The following is a 22,914-nucleotide window of genomic DNA, read 5'->3' on the forward strand; positions in this document are numbered from 1 at the left end:
TTTTTTTTTTTTCTTAGGTAGAGACTAAGGAAGAGAAGTATGTAACAGCCACTTTTCTGAGTTACTTCTTATTTACTATGATTTTGCAAACAAGAGTATGTTATCGGTGTCTTCCATGGGGCATCGTAAACATGTCGATTCTTTTTTTTTTTTTTTCTATTGAATTAGGTTCTATATTTGGGTCTACTGACTTTCTATTCATTTTTTAATCTTCTTAATTTTATTTAAATTTTGCCTTATTGTTAATCATTTATTCCGTGTTTCTTATATAGTGTTTTAATTTTCGGATTTAGGGTTTATGCAATTAAAAATAGTTAATCTAGGGGGTGTCAAAACCTAGCCCAAACCAATAAAACCAATCGAAACCGACTAATAAAACCCGAACTGAACCAAATCGATCTTTATTGGATTGGTTTTGGATTGAGGTATGTTAGGACCGACTGAAAATCGATCCAAACCGAACCGACCAATAACCAAACTAAAACCAAACCGAATGAAACCGATAAAAAAAATGATTATGAGATTATAAATTGGTGAATTGACCATCCATTTTTCACAATATTAGTGAAAAAAATTTTATTGTAAGGGGAATTGTTACAAATCATTGAATATTAGGTTATTAATATAGAAATTGATTTGTAAATTATAATAATGCTTCCATTGATTTCCTTGTTCACTATACAAAACTAGTTGAATATTTAAATGAACGATTAAGAATTGATTGAGGATAATAGGGTTCACTTTGTGATTTCAATATTAGTTATGTTGTTAATAATTTGTTATCCATTGTTTTCAATATTAGCTCCCTTACAACGATAAACCATGATTTAATCATAAATTTAAAGCATTTTTTTCATCAAATCTTCTCACTATAATTCATGAATGTAAGATTTCATTATGGTTCAAGCCCAATAATAAACCAATCTAAACCGGTATGAATCTGATATTGAAAAACCGATATAAATTGAAACCAAACCGGACCGAAACCAAAACCGACCAAAAACCAAAATTCCTTAATCGATTGGTTTTGATCTCTCTCATTCCTAGACCGAAATCGATTCAACCCAATCAAAACCTAACTGACCCGACCAATTGACACCCCTAAGTTCGACAATCAGCAGTTACATATATGACACTTTCATAATCACACAAAATTTTATGAATCTTTTTTGCATATGTAAGCATTCTTCAGCATTCATCTTTCAATTTATGGTTGAGGGGCATTTTGGTCATTTGATCATTCTTTCCAAATACAAAATTCAAAAAGTCATAAAACAAGTTTTCTGATAACTTCTGGCAGAAGTGTTAACTATGATATTTCCTTCATTTTTGGCATTTGTTTGATAATATTTCATACATTCTAGCATTTCTCTTGAGAAATAGGGTATTTTGGTCATTTGATCATTTTAAACTTGTACGAAATTCCCTTTAAAGAAAAAATCCAAAAATATATTTGATCGTCAACCTTAGTAGCATGCTTAGATTTGGGGTGAATTGACATTCTAAAAATAAAAGGCTAAAAAACAATACATCCCGTTTTGAACTCGCACCACTCAAGAAAGAGTCGATTGCTTTCCAAGGTAGCAATGAAAACCCTTAAAATCTAAGTTTTTCCACGGCTCACTACAAACCCAAGGTGTTTTCCAAAGATTATATCAAAACCAAGACCTGTCGCAGCAATACAACACTTCTTGCGTGACCCAAATCGCCACACAAAAAATGCACTTGTCACATCATACTTTGTTTTCTTTTTCACACATGATATATTTTACATATTACTTATTTTTAATGATTTATGCCTCTAAACTATAGCTTGCATGTACCCTAAACATTTTCATATGTTTTTTTTTTTTTTTCCATCATTTCTATGCTTATCTTGCATCTCTTCAATACAGTATGATAGGTCTCTTAAAATCACCAATACTTTAAACTTTGGGAGGTAAAGAAAAATCAGACGAATATGGGATTTTACGCTGGGATGGCCATAATGAAATCCCAGAGATGTACAGGGATTATGTAGATCTTAAGTCTCAACTATAAATGGACAAATTTCTCACCAGAGCAGTCATAGGTAATTGTTGCCCCAACAAAGTAACAATTAACTTGATGCCTATGAGGTCCCAGAGATGTTGCCAATTAAAGGGTCAATCTTGAAGTTTGTCTTCATGTCAAGAAAAAAGGGCAGCTCAGTAGCAAAAGGGGTGTCAAGTTCTTCAAGTAGCTGGGATGGGGGATGTTATGGTTACACCTCTCTGTTTCTCTTCAAACTTTTTCTATTGGCTTCTTTTCTCTCCTTGGTTTTATTTAATAGTTAGTACAGAACGTTGGTAAAAAAATAAGGAAAAGAAAAGAGACTATCTATATGAAACATTACTAAATCAGCCCATTGCCACCAATTGGTAGCGAGAATGCAGCATCATTGTGCACAATATCAGACATTACCTCATCATAAAGCCCGAATAACTCCCACTGAGAGCCAAAATTTGGAAGGCAAATACTGAAGAGAAATAAAGTCCAGAGAAAGCTGACAATATCAGATCTTAGGAGGAAGCAGCTGAATTCATCTGTACCTGTGGTATCTGAGTACCAGGGGGCCACATATTGCAGACAATGTGAATTTTACAAGACGGAGACAAAGATCCTCCCAGGGAGGAATGATCTGGACCCTTAAGCCAACCATACAGCTGGCCATGCAGCAAGCTACTACAAAATACCTGCATGCGTACGCCAGGGGGCTCTTGAATTCAGCCAATACTTTCGGTCTATTTTCCAGATCTTCCAAGATAAGTTGACAACCCAAGACTAAATTTTGCCCCAGCTCTATCAGACAACTTAAATGGCAAGCCAATACACCATGAGATAAATGAACTATGAAGAAGAACCCATTGAAACAGCGATTCTCTTCATCCCGCCCTGTTTTCGGAAAGCAACTCTTCTACTACATAAAAATGTTCTGTGTCAGTTGACAAACTCGGGGTTTGGAGATGTAGACAAGCAATATTAGAGGAGTTTCCACGTCATGCATATATTAAATAACAGTAAAATAGTATATGCTTCGATATATGATATGGAAGAAGCATGGGCATCTCAGGGAGTTTTTCCCTGCATAGCTGCATCTGTACTTAAAGATACAGGAAAGCAGCAAAGCAAAATCAAGTTACATTTCTGCATGGTTTAGACCTTTTTCCACAAGATAGAGTTCCAATCATCTTCAAAGCTTAAGCATTACATCTCTGGAATGACTTACATGTACTGGACCAATGATGGCACATAAGGAATTGGGTGGAAGATACCTTCAGAAATCACCAAAAAGACAGGAGAAGATGAGAAAAAAATTAGATGCACACAGCCATCACCATGCTGCTAATAAGACACTTGCAATTTAACCAGCAAAAATATAAACATACCAAAGAACAGGGATGAGGACACACGTTCTGGTAAAAAGGTATCGGTACATTCAATTCACATATTTGGCAAACAATTAATACTTACAATGTTGTAACTCTACACAATTAAGAAACATCAGGCTTCCCCAACGCAGTACCACCAAAGTAAGCAGTCGTCCCCTTTAAATTGCAATGTACATAACTCTCTTCAATCTGCACGAGTAAATCTGCTAGGATTAGAGCAAGCAGCTTATATTTAGGCTCTCTTTGGTTGGATTTCGATTTCGATTTTTTATTGATTTCTTAAAATAAGTGAACGAAGATTTTTTGTCAACAAATCGAAATTGTTTGGTGACGTAAGAAGTAACCATTGTCATTCAAGCAATTTCCCTGCTGCTTCAGTATCCCATGCCTGATACATAGCCTCAGTCAAAATTTCACCAAAATCTCGGAAAAATTTAGCTTATTTCAAAGCTACCAAGACGAAACAACAGGAAAAACAACCAAACAGCATAATTTCGGTCAAAATTTCTGTGTTCCGCTGAAATTTCACCTGTGTATCATGTTGTTTCGCACATTGACTTTCATGAGTTTGGTCGAAATTTCATCTATGTATCATGCATCATGTCATTTCTTCTGGCACACTATGACATGGACTATATTTGTCATACAATGGGAGGAAAATTTCCGGAACCATCAGTCCATAACTCTTCCTGGTATTAGCCATTAGGATGGCCTTAGGGGTTCCACTTTGTACTCATGTATCACCACAGTTTTGTATTATTGTGGTTTTTGGAGTTGGGACTTGGGTCTCTATCAGTCTATGTTACCTGTACTTTGTAGTTCGTACTATTTCATAATTAATCAATATGATATTACTTCATTCATAGTGCATAATTTACTTATTTTACTTATCTCTTATGTCTTCTAGCACTAAAACAATGTGTAGAATAGGCAAATATTGCACAAGATATACATTAGGGTCCGACATATACTGTCAACCAGGGGTGCAAATCCAAACTATCACTTTGTGTGACTTTTCTTATAATATAGAGGTTTACATATATTTATATCGGCTAAAATAAGGTTCACCTAAAGTATCGGAGGCTCGGGGCTTAATATAGCTGTTTGCCTCCTGAAATGGCCATCCGAAACTCACCGGCAAAGAAATGCATTGTTTTGGCAAAATTTTGGCCAAAATTTCAGATTTCCGTCTGGCCGAAACGAGACCAAAACCCAAATTTCTGAACTTTAAAGGACCCCATCATCTCGGTTTAAGGATGAGACATGCCCCACTAAACCAACAGCACATAGTAAGAAACAATAAAACTAGCGGAAGTACATGTGATGCAATAACAATATTATAATGACATATGAATGATATATTGTGATCTGACCATCTAATAACACAAAGCCTAGAAGGGGAATAGTGAAAGCATTCTCCCCCCACCCCCAACCCCACCCCCACCCCCACCCCCACCCCACAACAGAGAGAAAAAAAACACCTATAAACCACATAGTGTTTCCATCTAGGGAAAGGTCATACCTCAATATTTAAAGGAGGGGAAGATAACCAAGAAAGTTCTTCAACTTGTTGTAAGTCAACATTTCGAGGCAAGAACATTATAATATTAGGAGTTATTTTTTGAGCTACTTGAAATATGGAATACCTGCAAATACACTGCAATTAGTATTTAGAAATAACAAAACACAATTTTCATGTCATACAATTCAAGAAAATCAATTTCAATTTTGCCATGAACTTTATATTACGCATACCCTGGTGTCGTAGCACTCATTTTAGACATCATCTGCACAATCAATACTTGGCCTAATGATGCAGCTCAAAATGAAAATGCAAAATAAGATAGAAAATAAAGATTAGTTTTATTGCAAAATGAGGAATCAACTACAGGACAAGGGTCAAGGAGAACCACTTAATTCAAGGGTCAAAGAGGACCACATAACTTTGGGTCTCTTGGGACTCACACCCAAGTGTGGGATTCACTCACCACAAGAGGACTTCAAAATCACATTGGGGCTCACATGGCGCAAACAAAAGTACAAAAATATTCATCTACTTACTTTTCTAGAAGCCAAAATTACAAATATATAAAGAGAGGAAAAAGAGTCGTTGGAGAATAAGAGAAAAGTGGAGTCATGAGTAATAAATGCTAATGACATCATGCAGACTTCGTCATTTTCCCTTGCTTGAAAGAACCTGTCCTCAAGTTTGAAATGACCATAATTTTTCCAATGCCAAATTAATATTGGTAATCCTTCCGTTGTGCTTTGTAGAATACTAATGGTTTACTCCAGTCTCCAGAGCAGCGAAATGATCCATAGCAACCTTCTCCATCGTCGAGTTTGTTTCTTGGTTTTTACTTCGACCTCGGAACCTGCTCACCACAAGGATCTGAATTTCCCCTAATACCAAGTTGATGCAGCTCAAAAAAAAAAAAAAAAAAAAGGAAGAAAAAGAAGAAGAGTTTTATTGCAAAATGAGGAATTAACTACAGGATGAGGGTCAAAGAGGACAACATAACTTTGGGACCCTTGGAGACTCACTAACCCAAATGTGGGGCTCACCATAAGAGGACTACAAACTCACATTGAGGCTTACATGGCACACCCAAAAGTACAAAAATATTCATAACTCCTCTACAAGCCAAAATTAAAATATATAAGGAGAGGGAAAAGAGCCATTGGGAATGTGTTGTTGGAATAAAACCATTAGAATATAGTCGTTGGAAAAGAACCTCTGGAAAATAGCTGTTGAAATAGATCCATCGGTAAAGTGGAGTATTGCTCACGACATCATGCTAACGTCATCACCTAGACATAGAGATCAACTCTTTCAAATCTGTAACTGCTTGGGGTTTATTCACCAATGCCTGAATCCTGGCCCAGGCATGGAAATCAGCTAAATATAGACAGACATAATCAAGGGTTTGGGACAAAACTCCATCCAGTGTCCATTTCTTAGGCCTCTGGATGTAGAAATTAGGGTCTTGGGCCAGTCAACCTTAACTGTCCCTTTTTTAATACCTTCCATAACTCATAAGTCTTGCCACTTAGCAAATGATCCTGGGTCAATGGGGTAAGCAATGGGTACTCCCTCCTACTTCCATGGTTGCAAGTGCTGTATCTAGGTATGCTTAAAAAATTCAATACCATTTAAATGACTATAAATGACCCCACACATACCAATACATTTTCGTATCTTTATATTTCTGTGTCAAAAGATGTAATATGAATGTCTAAAGAATTTACCAGAACCATTTTGGTACTAGTCTACAAGTCAATCTCCCTCCCTGTCTACACTTTAACCCCACATCTAAAATTCTGCAAATAAATAGTAGGTGAATAATTTTTTTTATAGATAGAAGGAATGATTATTTTATTGATACAAAAAAAAGGACAGTACAAGACCCAAGACATGAGAATATCTTAGAACTCGGAGAGCAAACAAAACAAATCCGAGATAGACTCAACAATCACACATCTATAAGACTCCATATGATTGGACAATTCATTTGAGAAGATTCGACATGATGCTCCTTATGCTATGAATAAACCTCATCCAAGATATGACAGTGCTCAATCACCCTCCATTATTAAATTGTGAAAACCCTCTCGCAAAGCATATTCCAACCTCATTCACAGTGAATAAATTTCTTTCTTCTCAACTCAATTTCAGTTCACCAGATCAATCATTAAATATTTAATCCATCAGTTTCAAGGCAATGAATAATTCAGTAGGAGAAAGTATATTTCTTTTGCTGCTAAGAAGAGGAAATGCTTTTTATCAGAATCAAAGGGGCAGTATAAATGCACACCATAACATACCCATCTTTCGGCTTGAGCAGATCAAGGGTAAAATTCTCCACGGTTCTGTAAGCTGGGCCTCCCCATGGTGGTGAGAGAAACACTGCATCTCCCTAATAAAATTCAAACAAATGAGAAAAGAGAAAAAGTGGGCATTTTTTATGTTTCAAGGCTGCAGTATCATCATATAAGCATAACTTAAAAATATGGACTCTCAAAGCATCATTCAGTATAGCACAAATAAAGTCATCTTTTTAACTATCAAAAAATAAATAAATAAAGTCTTCATTTTTTGCACCAAAAAGAATATTTCAATGTAGTACAAGATATAACTAGAAGTATCCTTCAGTTTATGAAGACGATAAGTCATGACTTATGTTATGACACTAATGTAGTTAACCCTAATAGCAGGACTTTGCCGCAATTCTGTTGACTACTAAAATGCTAGTCTTTGACAAAAAAGAAAAATAATGCCCACCACTCAACAATGAGATTCTGCAAACATCAATTTAATCATCTGCACCAACAATATGCTGTCACAGCATACTGCATGCAATTGTCTATACCCAAGTACTGAGTTGGGCTTACCAACAAGGCAACAAGGATAGAAAAATGACATAAAGATATTCAATTCCTTCACTTCATTTAAGACCACATCAACTTGAACACGACTACTGATATAGAGGGTAGTTTTTCTTGCTTTGTTTTTTCAAGTGTTTCAAAGTTATCAACTGGTGGATTCATTTGGAAGGCCAAAGTAGGACGGTAGAAAATCAACAATGTCATACCTACATGAAGCCAATCTGAATTACATGTCTTTTAAAGGTAAACCTTGACAATTACTCATCAAGACACCTAATTTGAAGATAATAGAAAGCATAGTTTTCATGGTGTCAAGAACCTAGGTTGTGGCCAGGCGCCTTGGTGCTAGGTGACAAAGGCATGCTTTTTCCAAAGGAGGTTTCAGATGTAAAATATGATATTTTCTAAGATGTAAATTTGAGGGGGGGGGGGGTTATATGCAAACTAAACTTTATTTCTTTTACTTGTGAATGTAAGGGGGAATGTACAAGATTAAAAAAAGAGTATATCTTCGTTAAGTTATAAGTTATGATAAGCACAATAATGTGTGAAATCTTAGGGATATAAGTGTGGATTTTTCCCCACTTTGGATAGTACTAATTCTGCTTTTCTTTTCTTTTTTTTTTTAGTTTCCAAGTCTACAAGAGAAAGTGCTTAAAGTGAATCAAGAACCGGTCCAAGCTTGAACTAACTTGTCCAAAGATGGGACCCACTCATTGGTACCACATCCTCTCTCCTACAAAATCCTGAAGATTATTCTCTCTCCTTGCCACCTCACAAGATCTTGAAGATGCCATGCAGGGATTCCTTTCTGATTTAGTCAAGATTGCAAGATATTAGTTAATATTGCAGGGAAGGAATAGAATTTGTTAATTTTGAAAACAAATTCTCTCTTTCCTCACACAATATCTCAAAGAATGAAGATTTTTACTAAGATTTTATTTTATTTTATTTTCTTTCTTTTCTTAAAGAAGACTTGTAGAAGGAAAGAGGCAAGACCAAAGCCCTATAAAAGCCCCTTCCTCCCCCCTCCTAGAAGGATTATTCCCCTTAGTTTATTTTATAGTTTATGCTTAGTTCTCTTCTCTCTCTCTCCCTCTATCACACTCTTTAGTTTTAGTTCTTCTTTATTTTTTCTTTAATCACTTTTGTAATAGCTTTTTATTTCAATTAATGCAAGCACTCTTTTATTTTTATTCAGTCTTTTATGTTTATGATTTATGCAATTGAGTTGTAATTTTTAAAGTTATAGTTTTAGACTTAAATCTAAGTGACAAGATCACGAGCCGTGGAGCATCTTTTTTTTTCAAGTCAGTTTTTTTTTTTCAATATTTGTTTTTTCCAGGCCTAGAAATTTCAGATTTGGTTCATTCCAGATCTGGTTTTTAAGGTTGGCAGTATCTCAAATCACCCAAGCTTTCAAGTTCAAGCATTGATTCAGGTAGGTAGGCTTCTTCAATAGTCTTCTCTCCCCCCTCTCATTCCCTCTTCTGACTACCCTTTCTTTCTTAATTTAGGATTTTAATTTCAGTCATTACATTATTGCTTTCCCTTTCCCCAAAGGTTCATGGCTAGTGTATATGTTGGCTTTGCCCCTCCTAGCCATAGAACCATCATTTTATTGTTTTTATTTTAATTGTCTCCCTCTCCCTAAAGCCAAATAGAGTAACCTTTGTAAGAGTGACTCTCTGGTCAAGTAGGGAAGCTCATATTATGATGCATCCCTTGGGATAAGTAGAGAAACTTACTTGTGAGCCTCTCTCTAGCTTTATCCCCTTTCTTTTCCTTTAGTTTTATTTCATCATTTTTTTTTCCTTCATTGCTTTTTAATTGTGTGGGTTGTTTATTTTCAGTTGTTTATTTATTTAATTTTAATTGTGTGGCTTATGTATTTAAATTCTTAGATGACGAATGGTTAGGACGTTATTTTAGATACATATATTTAGGACGATAGTTAGAATTAGATCACAACCATTAATCAGTTCACTTTCGCATTATTAAAGAATTAAAAAATAAAGTGGTTGTTCTCCTTGTGTTTGACTCGTAGCTACACTGATCCGTACGCTTGCGGTTACATTTTAAATCCTAACAAGTTTTTGGCGCCGTTGCCAGGGAGATAGTTCCATGTTATTTTTCGTTTTCTTTTGGAAAATCGGAGTGCTTTGTTTGCTTTGCTTTGTTTTGTTTTTGTTTTTCTTTTATTGAATTCTTGAGAAGAACTTGCAATAGTAGTTGTATCGGTGGAGGTCGTCAAGCCTTACAATATGATAAAGACAGGTTTCGCCCTGTAGCAGTACCTCAGGAATTGACCTGAGCAACCCCGAATCCCTGCCAGTAAGCTCCAAAAAAAAAAAAGAGTTTTTCTTTCCATTCTTTTGTGCTTGTCTTACTCTAGTTGTGGGTAGTTTTCTGTTGCATGAGTGTGTGGACCTGTGATTCTGCCAATCGTTTAGTAAGAATACCTATTTTAAGAATGGAAGAACAACCTAAGCCTACTTTAAATGATAGATTCTACCCAGCCAGGGCAGCCTAACCTTCTTGCATTAGAATACCAGCTACCACAGGGAACAACTATGAGCTTAAAACTCAATTCATCACTATGTTACCCCACTTCCATGGGCTATCCTCCAAAGATGCTTATTTGTTCCTGAGAGAATTTGAAGAGGTTTGTGTCCTCATTAAGATACAACATCTCAGTGATGATGCTGTTAAACTTAGATGCATTACCTTTTTACTCAAGGATGGAGCAAAAAGATGGTTATATGGGCTGCCAACTAATTCTATTACCACATGGGATCAATTTACAGTAGCGTTCTTGAGAAAATTCTCTCTTGCATAAAACAAACAAACTTAAGAATGAGATCATGCAGTTCCTATAAAAACTTCAAGAGTCATTTTCCAGACTCATGGAAAGGTTCTAAGACATTCTCCAAGAGTTCCCATCATGGTATTGACAAATGGCATCTTTGCTAAATAATTTACGAAGGGATAGACTACCATACCAAGCAGATGTTAGAGTCTATGTGTCTTACAGACTTCATAGCTTATGTGGGCGAAAAAGAAGCTTAGAACTTTTTGGTTGACCTAACTGAAAAGACAAGAGAATGGGAGTCTACTCAGGAAAGTGAGAGAACTATAGGAGGTAAAGGGTACTATGTCGATGGGATAGTAGCCAAGGAGGCCCATTTAGATAGCCTCATTAAGAGAATAGAAGCCCTTGTCCCTAAAGCACATGCCCCAATCCACCAAGTCCAAAATCAGGTCTCTATGTGTAATTGGTGTTACTCCCCTGGACATATAATGGAAGACTGCCCCAACAGTTCTGGGGGCAATGAAAGTGTTAATGCTCTTTACCCAAACAACCTGTTTAGCAACACTTACAATCCAAGGTGGAGAAATCACCCTAATTTTTTATGGAGCCAAGGGAATCAAGGAGGCCCATCCAACTTTCACAACCAAGGGCAGCCTAGTCCCCAAAGGCCCAATTTTGCACCACTACCTAATTCTTTCCCTAGGCCTAATCTAGGTCCTCAGTCAAATTTTGCTAGGCCCCCTCTAAGCGCCTTATCAACAACCCTCGGAGTTTACATCCACTGGAGAGGAGGTAAGAATTAGTGAGCTAGAGAAAAGCATGGCCCTTCTCATGACAAGCCACAATAATGTGGAGAGGCAACTAAACCAACTTGTCATAATCATGTATGAGAAGGAGAAAGAAAAATTGCCTAGTTAGCCAGAGACGAATCCTAGACATCAGGTGTTGACTCCACAAGGGCTACCTGCTCCTCAGCTCAATGTCGTACAGAGTCAACAACACTAAGGGCCCTCCAACCAGTGTAATACGGCATATGCCCTACGAAATGGCCGAGAGTATCTACGGAATGGTACCACTCCTCCACCATTTGACATTTCTGTTGACCCTCCGACTATCGAGGCTATTACTGTGCCTCCCATTCCAGGTTTGCCAGATGGACCTGAAGAAATTAAGGATGATTTGGTGGGAGCCATAAAAAATGATTCTATTAATGAGAGAACTTCTGATAATGTTTATGTTCCTCCTGTCCCCTATCCTAACCGTTTGATGAATAAGAAGAAGATAGCTTCAATGGAAAAAATTTTAGAAGTCTTCAAGAAGGTAGAGGTAAACACCCCTCTTTTGGATGCCATAACTCAAATCCCAGCCTATGCCAAAGTCCTCAAAGACTTATGCACTCACAAACGCACCACAAGTATGCCCAAAAAGGTGTTCTTGGCAGCTAATATCAGTTCAATGATCACACAACCTATAGCAGCCAAGTATAAGGATCCCGGGTGTCTCACCATCTCTTGTGTCATTGGCAACACTCATATTGATCATGCCCTACTTAACCTTGGTGCAAGTGTGAACCTTCTACCTTATCATGTTTATCAACAACTTGGATTAGGTGATTTGAAAGCCACAGGGACCACTCTCCAGTTGGCCAACCGTTCTGTCAAGATTCCGAAAGGGATTGTCGAAGATATCCTACTTAAGGTAGGAGAATTTATTTTCTGAGTTGATTTTATTGTTTTGGACACCAAACCCTTCACCACTAGGGGACAAGATCCCTATCATTCTTGGAAGACCATTTCTGGCTACCAGCAATGCATTAATCAATTATCGGAATGGTCTACTAAGGATATCTTTTGGCAACCACATTATGGAGTTCAACGTGTATAGGTTGGGCAAGCAACCCACAATTTCTTCTGATGATATTGATTAAGAGGTCAATATGCTTGAGGATTTTTTTGATGATATTGTTAAAACTTTTGACATTGACTTTGATTCAAAATTCCAAGAGTGTATGGAAGAATTAAAGGATGATACTAAAAATTTATTTTACGAGGTTTGGAGCCTTCATACACCCATGAAGCCCATTGGTCCTCTATCAAATTCTCTTCCTAAACCCTCAATTGTTGAGCCCCCTAAGCTTGATTTGAAAGAGTTGCCCTCTAACTTAAGGCATGCCTTCTTAGGAGAAGATCAAACTCTTCCAATTATTATAGCCTCAAATTTAACTTCAAGTCAAGAGGAAGATTTGATCAAAGTTTTAAAAGAAAACAAAGAAGCTTTAGGTCGGACCATGGCAGACATTAAAGTAATTAGCTCCTCAATCATTCAACATCATATTCACCTCATGGAGGATTCAAAACCTTCTAGGGAACCACAAATAAGGACTAATCCTATAATGTAAGAAGCTATCAAGAAAGAGATCCTAAAGTACTTGGATCATGGTATCATCTACCCTATTTCTGATAGCAAGTGGGTAAGTCCAATGCACGTGGTGCCAAAGAAGTCAGGGGTCATAGTAGTCCAAAATGCTGAAAATGAGTTGATCCCTACCCGTGTCCAAACAGGATGGCGTGTGTGCATTGACTATAGGAAGTTAAATGCAGTAACTTAAAAAGACCACTTTCCTTTGCCTTTCATTAATCAAATGTTAGAGCGGTTAGCCAGACATAAGTATTATTATTTCCTTGATGGTTATTCCAGCTATAACCAGATTCTCATTACCTTAGATGACCAACACAAGACCACCTTTCCATGCACCTATAGAACCTTTGCTTATCGGCATATGCCTTTTGGGCTTTGTAATGCCCCTGTCACGTTCCAACGATGCATGATGAGCATTTTCTCTGATATGGTGGAGCACTTTTTGGAATTATTTATGGATGATTTTTCTATTCATGGCTCCTCATTTTCTAATTGTTTGCATCATCTTTCTTTAGTACTCAAACGATGCAAAGCAACTAATTTAGTCCTCAATTGGGAGAAATGTCATTTCATGGTTACAGAGGGTATAGTGTTGGGTCATGTCATTTCCAAAGAAGGAATCAAGGTTAATAGAGCTAAGGTGGACTTAATTTCTAATTTACCACCTCCTAAGTCAGTTAAGGACGCTCGTTCCTTCTTAGGTCATGCAGGGTTCTATCGTCGGTTCGTCAAGAACTTCAGTCACATGGCTAGACCTCTCACCAATCTTTTGGCCAAAGAGCAACCCTTCGAATTTTCTAATGAATGCCTCTTATACTTTGAGCAATTAAAGGTGTTGACTACAACCCCCATTATTCAAGCTCCCTTATAGACTGAGCCCTTTGAATTAATGTGTGATGCATTTGATTTTGCTACAAGGGTAGTCTTAGGGTAGAGAGTTGATAAACTTCCTCGCGTTATCTATTATGCAAGTAGAACTCTCAATGATGCACAGCTGAACCACACCACAACTAAAAAAGAATTTTTAGCTATTGTATTTGCATTAGAAAAGTTCCATGCATATCTGATAGGTTCTCATGTAATTATTTACACTGACCATGCAGCTATCACTATCAGATACCTTATTCAGAAAAAGGATGCCAAAGGATGCCAAAGCACGTCTTATTAGATGGGTTTTGCTTTTGTAGGAATTTGACTTAGAAATTAAAGATAAGAAAGGCAGTGAAAATTTAGTTACCGAGCATTTTCCCGATAAGCAACTCTTTGCAGCATCTAGTGAACTTTGGTTTGCAAATATTGTAAATTTTTTAGTTACAAACAAGACTCTGGATCATTGGTCTTGCCAAGAGAAGTACCGTTTTCACTCACAGGTTAAGTATTTATTTTGGGATGATCCTTACCTTTTTAAATCATGCCCTGACCGAATTATCCGGAGATGTATCCATGATCATGAGCACCATTCTATTCTTTCTTTTTGCCATGATCAGGCTTGTGGCGGCCATTTTGGGCCTACTAAGACTGCGGCCAAGGTATTACAATGTGGATTTTATTGGCCCAGTCTCTTCAAGGGCGCCTTTGCTTATGGTAAGGCTTGTCCTTCTTGTCAGTCTTTAGGAAAAATCAATAGAAGGAACATGATGCCTCTCAACCTAATCCTCGTGATTGAGGTTTTTGATGTTTGGGGAATAGATTTTATGGGCCCCTTCCCTAAGTCATGTGGATATGAATATATTTTGTTGGCTGTGGACTATGTGTCCAAATGGATTGAGGCTTGTGCTTGTAAGACCAATGACCATAAGGTGGTCATTCAATTCTTAAGGGAAAACATTTTTTCCCGATTTGGTACCCCTAGAGCTATCATTAGTGATAGGGGAAAGCACTTTTATAATAAGTCTTTTGATGCCTTAGTGAAGAAGTATGGGATTACCCATAAGTTGGCTACCCCATACCACCCCCAAACCAGTGGGCAGGTAGAAGTGTCCAACAGACAGATCAAACAGATTCTAGAGAAGACAGTTAACCCAAATCAAAAGGATTGGTCTAACTGTCTATTGGATGCTTTGTGGGCATATAGGACTGCTTACAAGACCATACTTGGTCAATCCCCATACCGTTTGGTATACGGGAAAGCCTGCCACCTTCCTGTTGAGTTAGAGCATAGTGCCTTTTGGCGATTAAGAAATTCAATTTTGATTTTTCTACCACAGGAGCTCATAGAGATCTCCAACTATCTAAGTTGGAGGAATTGCGAAATGATGCATATGATAGTGCAAAACTTTCTAAGGAAAAGACTAAAGTTTTTCATGATAGGCACCTTGTTAGGAAATCTTTTATGCCTAGTGATAAAGTTTTGTTGTACAATTCCAGATTGCATATCTTTCCAGGAAAACTTCATTCTCGGTGGGAAGGTCCTTACCTTGTGTAAACAGTATTCCCCCATAGTGCCGTAGAGGTTATGAATCCATCCACTCGAAAAAATTTTTAAGTTAATGGGCACCATCTAAAGCCATTCCTTGAGTTGCCTTCAATGCATGATGCAGAGGTCATGATTCTCCATGAGCCTCTTTATGATGATATTTGATCCCATTTGGTAATTTCCTCCCCTTTGTCCTTCTTGTTCTATTGTCTTGTGATTTTTTTTTTCTTTTTCTGTGTTGAGGACATTGCACAATTTAAGTATGGGGAGGGTTTGACTATTTAGAACTTGAAGTTACTTTTAAGAGTTTTCCGGTGCTTTATACACACCCTATAAAAAAAAAAAAAGGAAATTGAGATCTATGACCCATCTTGGTACTATAATCCCTATTGAGAGGATGGTAATGAGTATATGTCTTGAAGTAGGACCTCACTTAAATGATTTAGAGATACTTGTCTTAAGGTGTAGGACCATTTGTTAGTTGGTGTCCTTGTTCTTAGGTTAGGAGTTGAGATCATATTTTTGGCATGGTATAAAAATATATGATATGGATATGCAAAGAAAGTGAAAATTGGTCAAAAAGTAGAAAGTATAGAATTTCTAGGAGCTAGACAGAACATTGTGCCTCATGAAGCGGGGTGTTTTGATCAAACCTTTTAGGAAGGAACACTTCCAAAAAGAAATTAGCATCACTGTCTTTGTTAGCATATGCATAAAGCGAAGCTACTTAGTAACTTGGATTTTTGGTGTTTGCTCCACCATGTTATTCAGGCCAAATGTAGTGGAGTAGAATGAGTTCTCTACTAAAAAAATAAAAAATAAAAAAAAAAGAAGAAGATACTATTATGCCTTATTGTTTATGATTGGTCAACGCTCCAAAACCCTAAGTTCATGGTCCCTACCTTACAATGTGGTTTGCCTTAGGATTGGTCATGCTTTAGAAGATACAAGGGTCGTCCCTATTTGAGATGTGTGATTGTTCCTAAATCTAGATGGAGTATTAAAGTTCAAGCGTGGGGGTTCCTCGGGTGATGTGCTCTAATTGAAAGAGGGTGTGTGTTTTGTAGTTATTGGAAGCTTTAAATGGTAATTTTTCAAGTTAATTTGAATTTTTTGTGTATATTCACTGCAAACACCCACAAGACACAACTCGTCCACTAGGGAAACTTAGGGGTTTAAATGCCTGTTGCATGTGCTAAATGCAACCATAATTCCTACGAAAGTGAGTTAGGCTTTTTCTTTCGTTTATTTATTTATTTGTCTTGCTTGAGGACGAGCAAAAGTCAAGTACGGGGGAATTTGATGAGCACAATAATGTGTGAAATCTTAGGGATATAACTGTATATTTTGCCCCACTTTGGATAGTACTACTTCTGTTTTTCTCTTTCTTTTTTTTTTAGTTTCCAAGTCTACAAGAGAAAGTGCTTAAAATGAATCAAGAACCGGTCCAAGCTTGAACTAACTTGTCCAAAGTTGGGACCCACTCATTGGTACCACATCCTCTCTCCTATAAAATCCTAAAGATTATTCTCTTTCCTTGCCACCTCACAAGATCTTGAAGATGCTATGTAGAGATTCCTTTCTGATTTAGTCAAGATTGCAATATATTGGTTAATATTGCAGGGAAGGAATAGAATTTGTTAATTTTGGAAACAGATTCTCTCTTTCCTCACACAATATCTCAGAGAATGAGGATTTTTACCAAGATTTAATTTTATTTTATTTTCTTTCTTTTCTTATAGAAGACTTGTAGAAGGAAGCAAGCAAGACCAAAGCCCTATAAAAGCCCCTTCCTCCCCCCTCCTAGAAGGATTATTCCCCTTAGTTTACTTTCTAACTTATGCTTAGTTCTCTTCTCTCTCTCTCTCCCTCTCTCACTCTCTTTAGTTTTAGTTCTTCTTTATTTTTGCTTTAATCACTTTTGTAATAGCTTTTAATGCAAGCACTCTTTTATTTTTATTCAGTCTTTTATGTTTATGATTTATGCAATTGAGTTGTAATTTTTAAAGTTATAGTTCTAGATTTAGATCTAGGTGACAAGATCACGAGCCTTGGAGCATCTTTTTTTTTCAAGTTCAGTTTTTTTTTCAAGATTTGTTTTCTCCAGGCCTAGAAGTTTAAGATTTGGTTCATTCCAGATCTGGTTTTTAGGGTTGGCAGTATCTCAAATCATCCAAGCTTTCAAGTTCAAGCATTGATTCAGGTAGGTAGGCTTCTTCAATAGTCTTCTCTCCCCCCTCTCATTCCCTCTTCTGACTACCCTTTATTTCTTAATTTAGGATTTTAATTTCAGTCATTACATTATTGCTTTCCCTTTCCCCAAAGGTTCATGGCTAGTGTATGTGTTGGCTTTGCCCCTCCTAGCCATAGAACCATCATTTTATTGTTTTTATTTTAATTGTCTCCCTCTCCCTAAAGCCAAGTAGAGTAACCCTTGTAAGAGTGACTCTCTGGTCAAGTAGGGAAACTCATATTATGATGCATCCCTTGGGATAAGTAGAGAAACCTACTTGTGAGCCTCTCTCTAGCTTTATCCCCTTTCTTTTCCTTTAGTTTTATTTCATCATTTTTTTTTCCTTCATTGTTTTTTAATTGCGTGGGTTGTTTATTTTCAGTTGTTTATTTATTTAATTTTAATTGTGTGGCTTATGTATTTAAATTCTTAGATGACGAATGGTTAGGACGTTATTTTAGATACATATATTTAGGACGATAGTTATAATTAGATCACAACCATTAATCGGTTCACTTTCGCATTATTAAAGAAGTAAAAAAGAAAGTGGTTGTTCTCCCTGTGTTTGACCCGTAGCTACACTGATCCGTACGCTTGCGGTTACATTTTAAATCCTAACAGTTGACAAATGAAACCCATTTAGTCTTCTTCCTCTTTAATGTCGATGGCGAAAGAGTTGGTGGTTGCAGCGCGAGTTCCCGTCAACATTTTGTAAATATCCATCCCAAAAACTCAAACTATTGAGGGGAGGGACTCACAAGTATGTGAGAGAGCGAATAGCTTCAGGCCGATGTGGGACTATTCTCCCAAGACCCACCTCCTCCTCCTCCTCCTATAGCAGAGGATGGTGGTAGCAGTAGTAGTGGCAGTGGCTGCTGCTGACCTTTCCAGCGGTTGTGACTGCTGCTATTGCTTCTTCTTCCCACTTCTCTTCTTATTTTTCCAGTCTTCCTCTTGTTTTTCTCCTCATCCCCCTTTCTCCTTCTTGTTCCCCCCGCTCCTCCTCCTCTCTTTTTTTTTCTTCCCCCCCCCCTTTATTCTCCGTCTAGGCGCCTTAAACCATGGTTGTCAAGGTGGCAAGGCAACCCATGGCAGTTGAGAGGGTCAAAACACCAAGGTGACACCAACAATGTGCCTAGGCAACACTTTGCCAACTATGCCTTGAACAATATGGCGACCGGTCGCCTAAACGTTCAAGAACCGCCTTGTCGCCTAGGCGATGCCTTGACAACTATGATATTAGTAAGATGGCTAAAGTATTAAGACCCATCAGCATTAGATACTCGAACAAGATGGAAGTACTTAATCTTCTAAAATATCAAAGCATTTGAAGTATTTCAAGGTCCTTTAATAGTTGTAAATATTAGTCTTTTAACAATCAGTGGATGCTTTACTTATGTAACCAAGTGGGTTAAAAGCCTATGCTCGCAAAGAAGAAAAGGGAAGACCTAAAGTTGTTTAAAATTGTGAGAGCAGCCATGGAATATAACAGACTTGGGATATTAGCACTGATTGATCTAAAGTATGAACTTCATTCACGAATTGCAGGTAAGGAAGTATTGTCCACAGCAGAAGAACCAACTACTCAATTTCTACTCTGATGCAATTTTCTTCACTTGGTACTCAAAATAAAGGTTTAAATAGACCCATTAAAATGATAAAAATATGACTATCACAAATAAGTTTAGAAAACCAACACCACAACAACTCAACGCTATACTATTACAACTAAATAAATCAACTCTTTAGGACAATATGATGCCAAAGTCTTAAAAGATAACTAGGTTAGTATGCCCAAATATCTCCATCTGCTTTTTTTTACAAGTCTAAATATATTAAGGCCCCATTTGGTCAGACATTAAGTGGAATAAAGTAAAAGTTAATTTTTCATTGATAAAATGAAGTAAAGTGAAATGTGAAAGAAATTAGAAAATAAAATTTTAAATGGGGTGTTCGGTTGGAAGTAAAGTTGAGACGGTGATATAAACATGTGAGGACCAGAAAATAAAGATGGTAGGGGTTGAAAATTTTCAAATGTATTTCTGCTGAAGCTGAATAAAAATCATTTTAAGTAAGCATTACCAAAAAGGACAAATATGAGAGAGCTGACAAAAATTTGCTTTACTTGATTTTCAATCTAAAATATGTTTGATTTTGTTCAAATTTTGGATATTATGATTCACTCACTCTCATTCATGCCTCACTTTTATTAACAATGATTATGTTATCTTCAACCTCACATCCATTCAGGAGCCTACACAAATAGGAGCCAACTAATTACCCCTATTCCTAATTAAAGGAAGCAGTAACTTAATCTACATTTGTGGTATTTCATAGCTCCTAGTTTTTGTTTAAAACTGTAGGAAGTAATTATCAGTTCAAACCATCATTACATAAAAAAATTCCTTCAGAATACACAGAAAAAGATAAGCAACTAACATACCTTCAGAGATGTAGCAAGTTTGAAAAAATCTCCAATTACAAAATCAATGTAATCTTCTACTCCATAAACTTTCGCGTTATTATAAGCTAATTGAACCTTTCTAGGATCAATATCAATAGCAACAACATGGTAACACCTGAAAGAACAAACATGAAGGTTAAGCAAGTTCTACGGCGTCAGGAATCTTCTCTAACAGTTCTACAAACTTAGGATAGAACAAAAATGGCATGATATCACAATCAAGGAATCAGAGAAAACAATTAAGAACTACATATTAATTAGTGATAGCTGATAACCACTTCTTATCTGCTTTATCAGACACATAGCACTTCACAAGCAAAAAAAGTACTATCGATATAACTTAACCATCACTAAATACTTCCACTGTCTTATTTTTCCATTATTTTTCCTTTTTCATCGTCTTGTATAAATGCTTACTGTGTATTACAGTTTACAAACAATTTCTATTAGAAAAAAAAAAAATGTATGAAATAACAAGTCCCCTCAGGAAAATGTATGTTTTTTCTATAATCGCATACTTATTTTATCTCATTATCTATGCGAATTTAACCATTCTTGAATGGTTCTCTGATTCCACGCATTTCTTTGGTTAACTCACATTCTAGCAAATTGAATGGCATTGCCACCAACCCCAGTGAAGCCGTCGATCACGCTTCCTCCACCACACCTCTGAGCATGATTCATTGCAATATTTTCCGGAGTCACCGAAAACCAACCTTCTTCGTCCATTTTAATGCCCTCGTCGTACCTCGAGAAGAGACTATAACGTTGAAGCCAATACTTCTCAACAAGTGGACCAACTGGTTCTTCGTTGAAGGGCTCTTCTGCAATGGCTTTGACTGAAACATGCAAATAATTGAATAGTAAGATACAGAAATTGTTAAATCAGACGAGACGAATCACTTGCTCCGCCTCTGAACACTGCCCTCATATGATTCATCTTAAACCCATTTAGGGTTTCGTTTACACCTCTCTGCTTGCTGCGCTTGCGTTTCTTGGAACGAGCACTCCGAGCCATCGCAATCAGGGAATCAAAATGTAGCGCCTCAGTCACTACAGGAACAGAGAAGAGAGTGAAGAGAAGAGGAAGAGAGCAGGAATAGTTTATTCATATCCCCTCATGGGCATTCAGCTTCATCATATCTTTTTTTTTTTGGTAATGCAAAATCTTATTTAAAAAATAAAACGTTACAGACCAAGGCATCAGCTTGGCAGAACTGACTTAGCCAAGGAGTGGATTGAGGCGATACTGTCTTACACCGGATGGGTGGTAACAGTTCTACAAGCTTGGAATATAAGAAAATGAACATTTTATAGGGTTGGCACACATGAACCTGATGTCCTCAATGATAGGCCAGATTTGAAAATGAATACAACCGGAATTGTTTGAAATGGCAGTAATCACCTCTAGGTTATCTGATTCCACCCATAGGCAAGAATATCCTAAACCAATTGCTTCCAAAATACCTTCCTTAATTGCTTCAGCTTCTCCGCTAATAATTGATTACATTGGTGTTGGATTCGATGTAGCTAGTAGTGGAGATCCATTGTGATTACGAATGATAAAGCCTAAGGCACCAAAATACTTATCTTTAACAAATGATGCATCAGCATTGATTTTCGCCACATCAAGAGGGGGAGGAATCCAAACTGGATGTTGATCTTGCCTTGGTGGAGTGGCAGCAGGATGATCCACAACCTCTTTATGAGACTTGGCTCAATTGAACTTGCTAAAGAAAGCTTTAGCTTTGCATATTACATCATAAGGGGTCCAATTATCTCTCTTGAAGATGAGCTCGTTCCTAGCAAGCCAAAGCGTCCAAACCACAAAGGAACACAGGCTGACGTTCTTCTTGGTCATTAGTTTATCCTGTGAACTGAGGTCACACCATTGTTGGATCCAAGAGTGAATGAGAAATGATGGGTCATCAGGGATCTAATGGGAGAGAGAGGACCCGAACCAAACGGCCTTAGCAAATGGGCAATGAAGAATGATATGGTCAATGGATTCAGATTGTGCTCCACATCTTGGACAAGAATGATCAATTGGGATTTGTCTTTTGTTGAGACCTTCAGCTGAATCAACACCATTAGCAGTCATACGCCATAGGAAAGAGCGTATCTTGGGCAGTGTGTTGCAATTCCATATGAAATTCCAAACCATACTTGGAATATTAGCCCTGATTGATTAATGAGATGAAGAGCCCCTACCTTCTATTTCCTCATCTTTTTTATTCGAAAGTAAGTGGTATGCGGATTTAATTGAGAATGATCCATTCCAAGATGCAACCCATACTTGAAAATCCTCTCTGATGTGTAAACCCAATCGAATTTTCCTTATCTCACTTGCATTAGACGAGGAAAACCAGGAGGTCAAAAGGTCGTTTCTCCAACATCTGTTTATAGGGTCGATAAGGTTTGAAACCCAAACTAGAGTGCATCCAGGGAGAGGGGGATGTTGGAGCTTGAAACGCTTAAGTGAGTGGACCCATTTGTCTTCCCAAATTCTAACCTTGCTGCCTGTGCCAATACTCCAAATAAGACCCTCTTCTACAACGGATCTACCCAATAGCAAGCTACGCCAAGCCCAGGAAGGGCGATTACCCACTCTAGCAGAGAGAAAGTTAAGAGTGGGGGAAATAAATTACCTTCAAGTGCTTTGCCCAGCATATATAGCCTTATAACTACAGTTGGTTGTAACCAAGTTCTATTACAAATGCTAAGGCTGCTATACGTAATCCCTCAATGCAGGTGGCTATCTCCTTTATCTTGTAC

General features: G+C 37.3%; 1 protein-coding gene across 9 annotated transcripts; it reads right to left on the reverse strand.

The window, feature by feature from the left end:
* Positions 1-2,355: 2,355 nt before the first annotated feature.
* On the reverse strand, positions 2,356-21,412 carry LOC122077100 (trimethylguanosine synthase-like). 9 transcript variants are annotated; one of them, XR_006139690.1, is made up of 8 exons: positions 21,109-21,411; positions 20,738-20,978; positions 20,119-20,254; positions 7,236-7,327; positions 4,933-5,056; positions 3,493-3,613; positions 3,248-3,293; positions 2,356-2,935 (listed from the first exon to the last, which is right to left on the reverse strand). XR_006139690.1 is itself a non-coding variant. In XM_042642899.1 (7 exons), exons 1-6 carry the CDS (start codon positions 21,155-21,157, stop codon positions 3,513-3,515), a joined length of 729 nt encoding a protein of 242 aa, XP_042498833.1. In that variant the 5' UTR covers positions 21,158-21,409; the 3' UTR covers positions 2,356-2,938; positions 3,493-3,512. The 9 variants fall into 9 exon arrangements, 4 of the variants coding, with proteins under 4 accessions (XP_042498833.1, XP_042498832.1, XP_042498834.1 ...); XR_006139689.1 differs by having other exon boundaries at positions 2,356-2,938; XR_006139688.1 differs by having other exon boundaries at positions 3,493-3,599; positions 21,109-21,408.
* Between the last annotated feature and the right edge of the window lie 1,502 nt (positions 21,413-22,914).

This window comes from Macadamia integrifolia, chromosome 4, assembly GCF_013358625.1.
Source record: "Macadamia integrifolia cultivar HAES 741 chromosome 4, SCU_Mint_v3, whole genome shotgun sequence".
NCBI classification, from domain to species: Eukaryota; Viridiplantae; Streptophyta; class Magnoliopsida; order Proteales; family Proteaceae; genus Macadamia; species Macadamia integrifolia.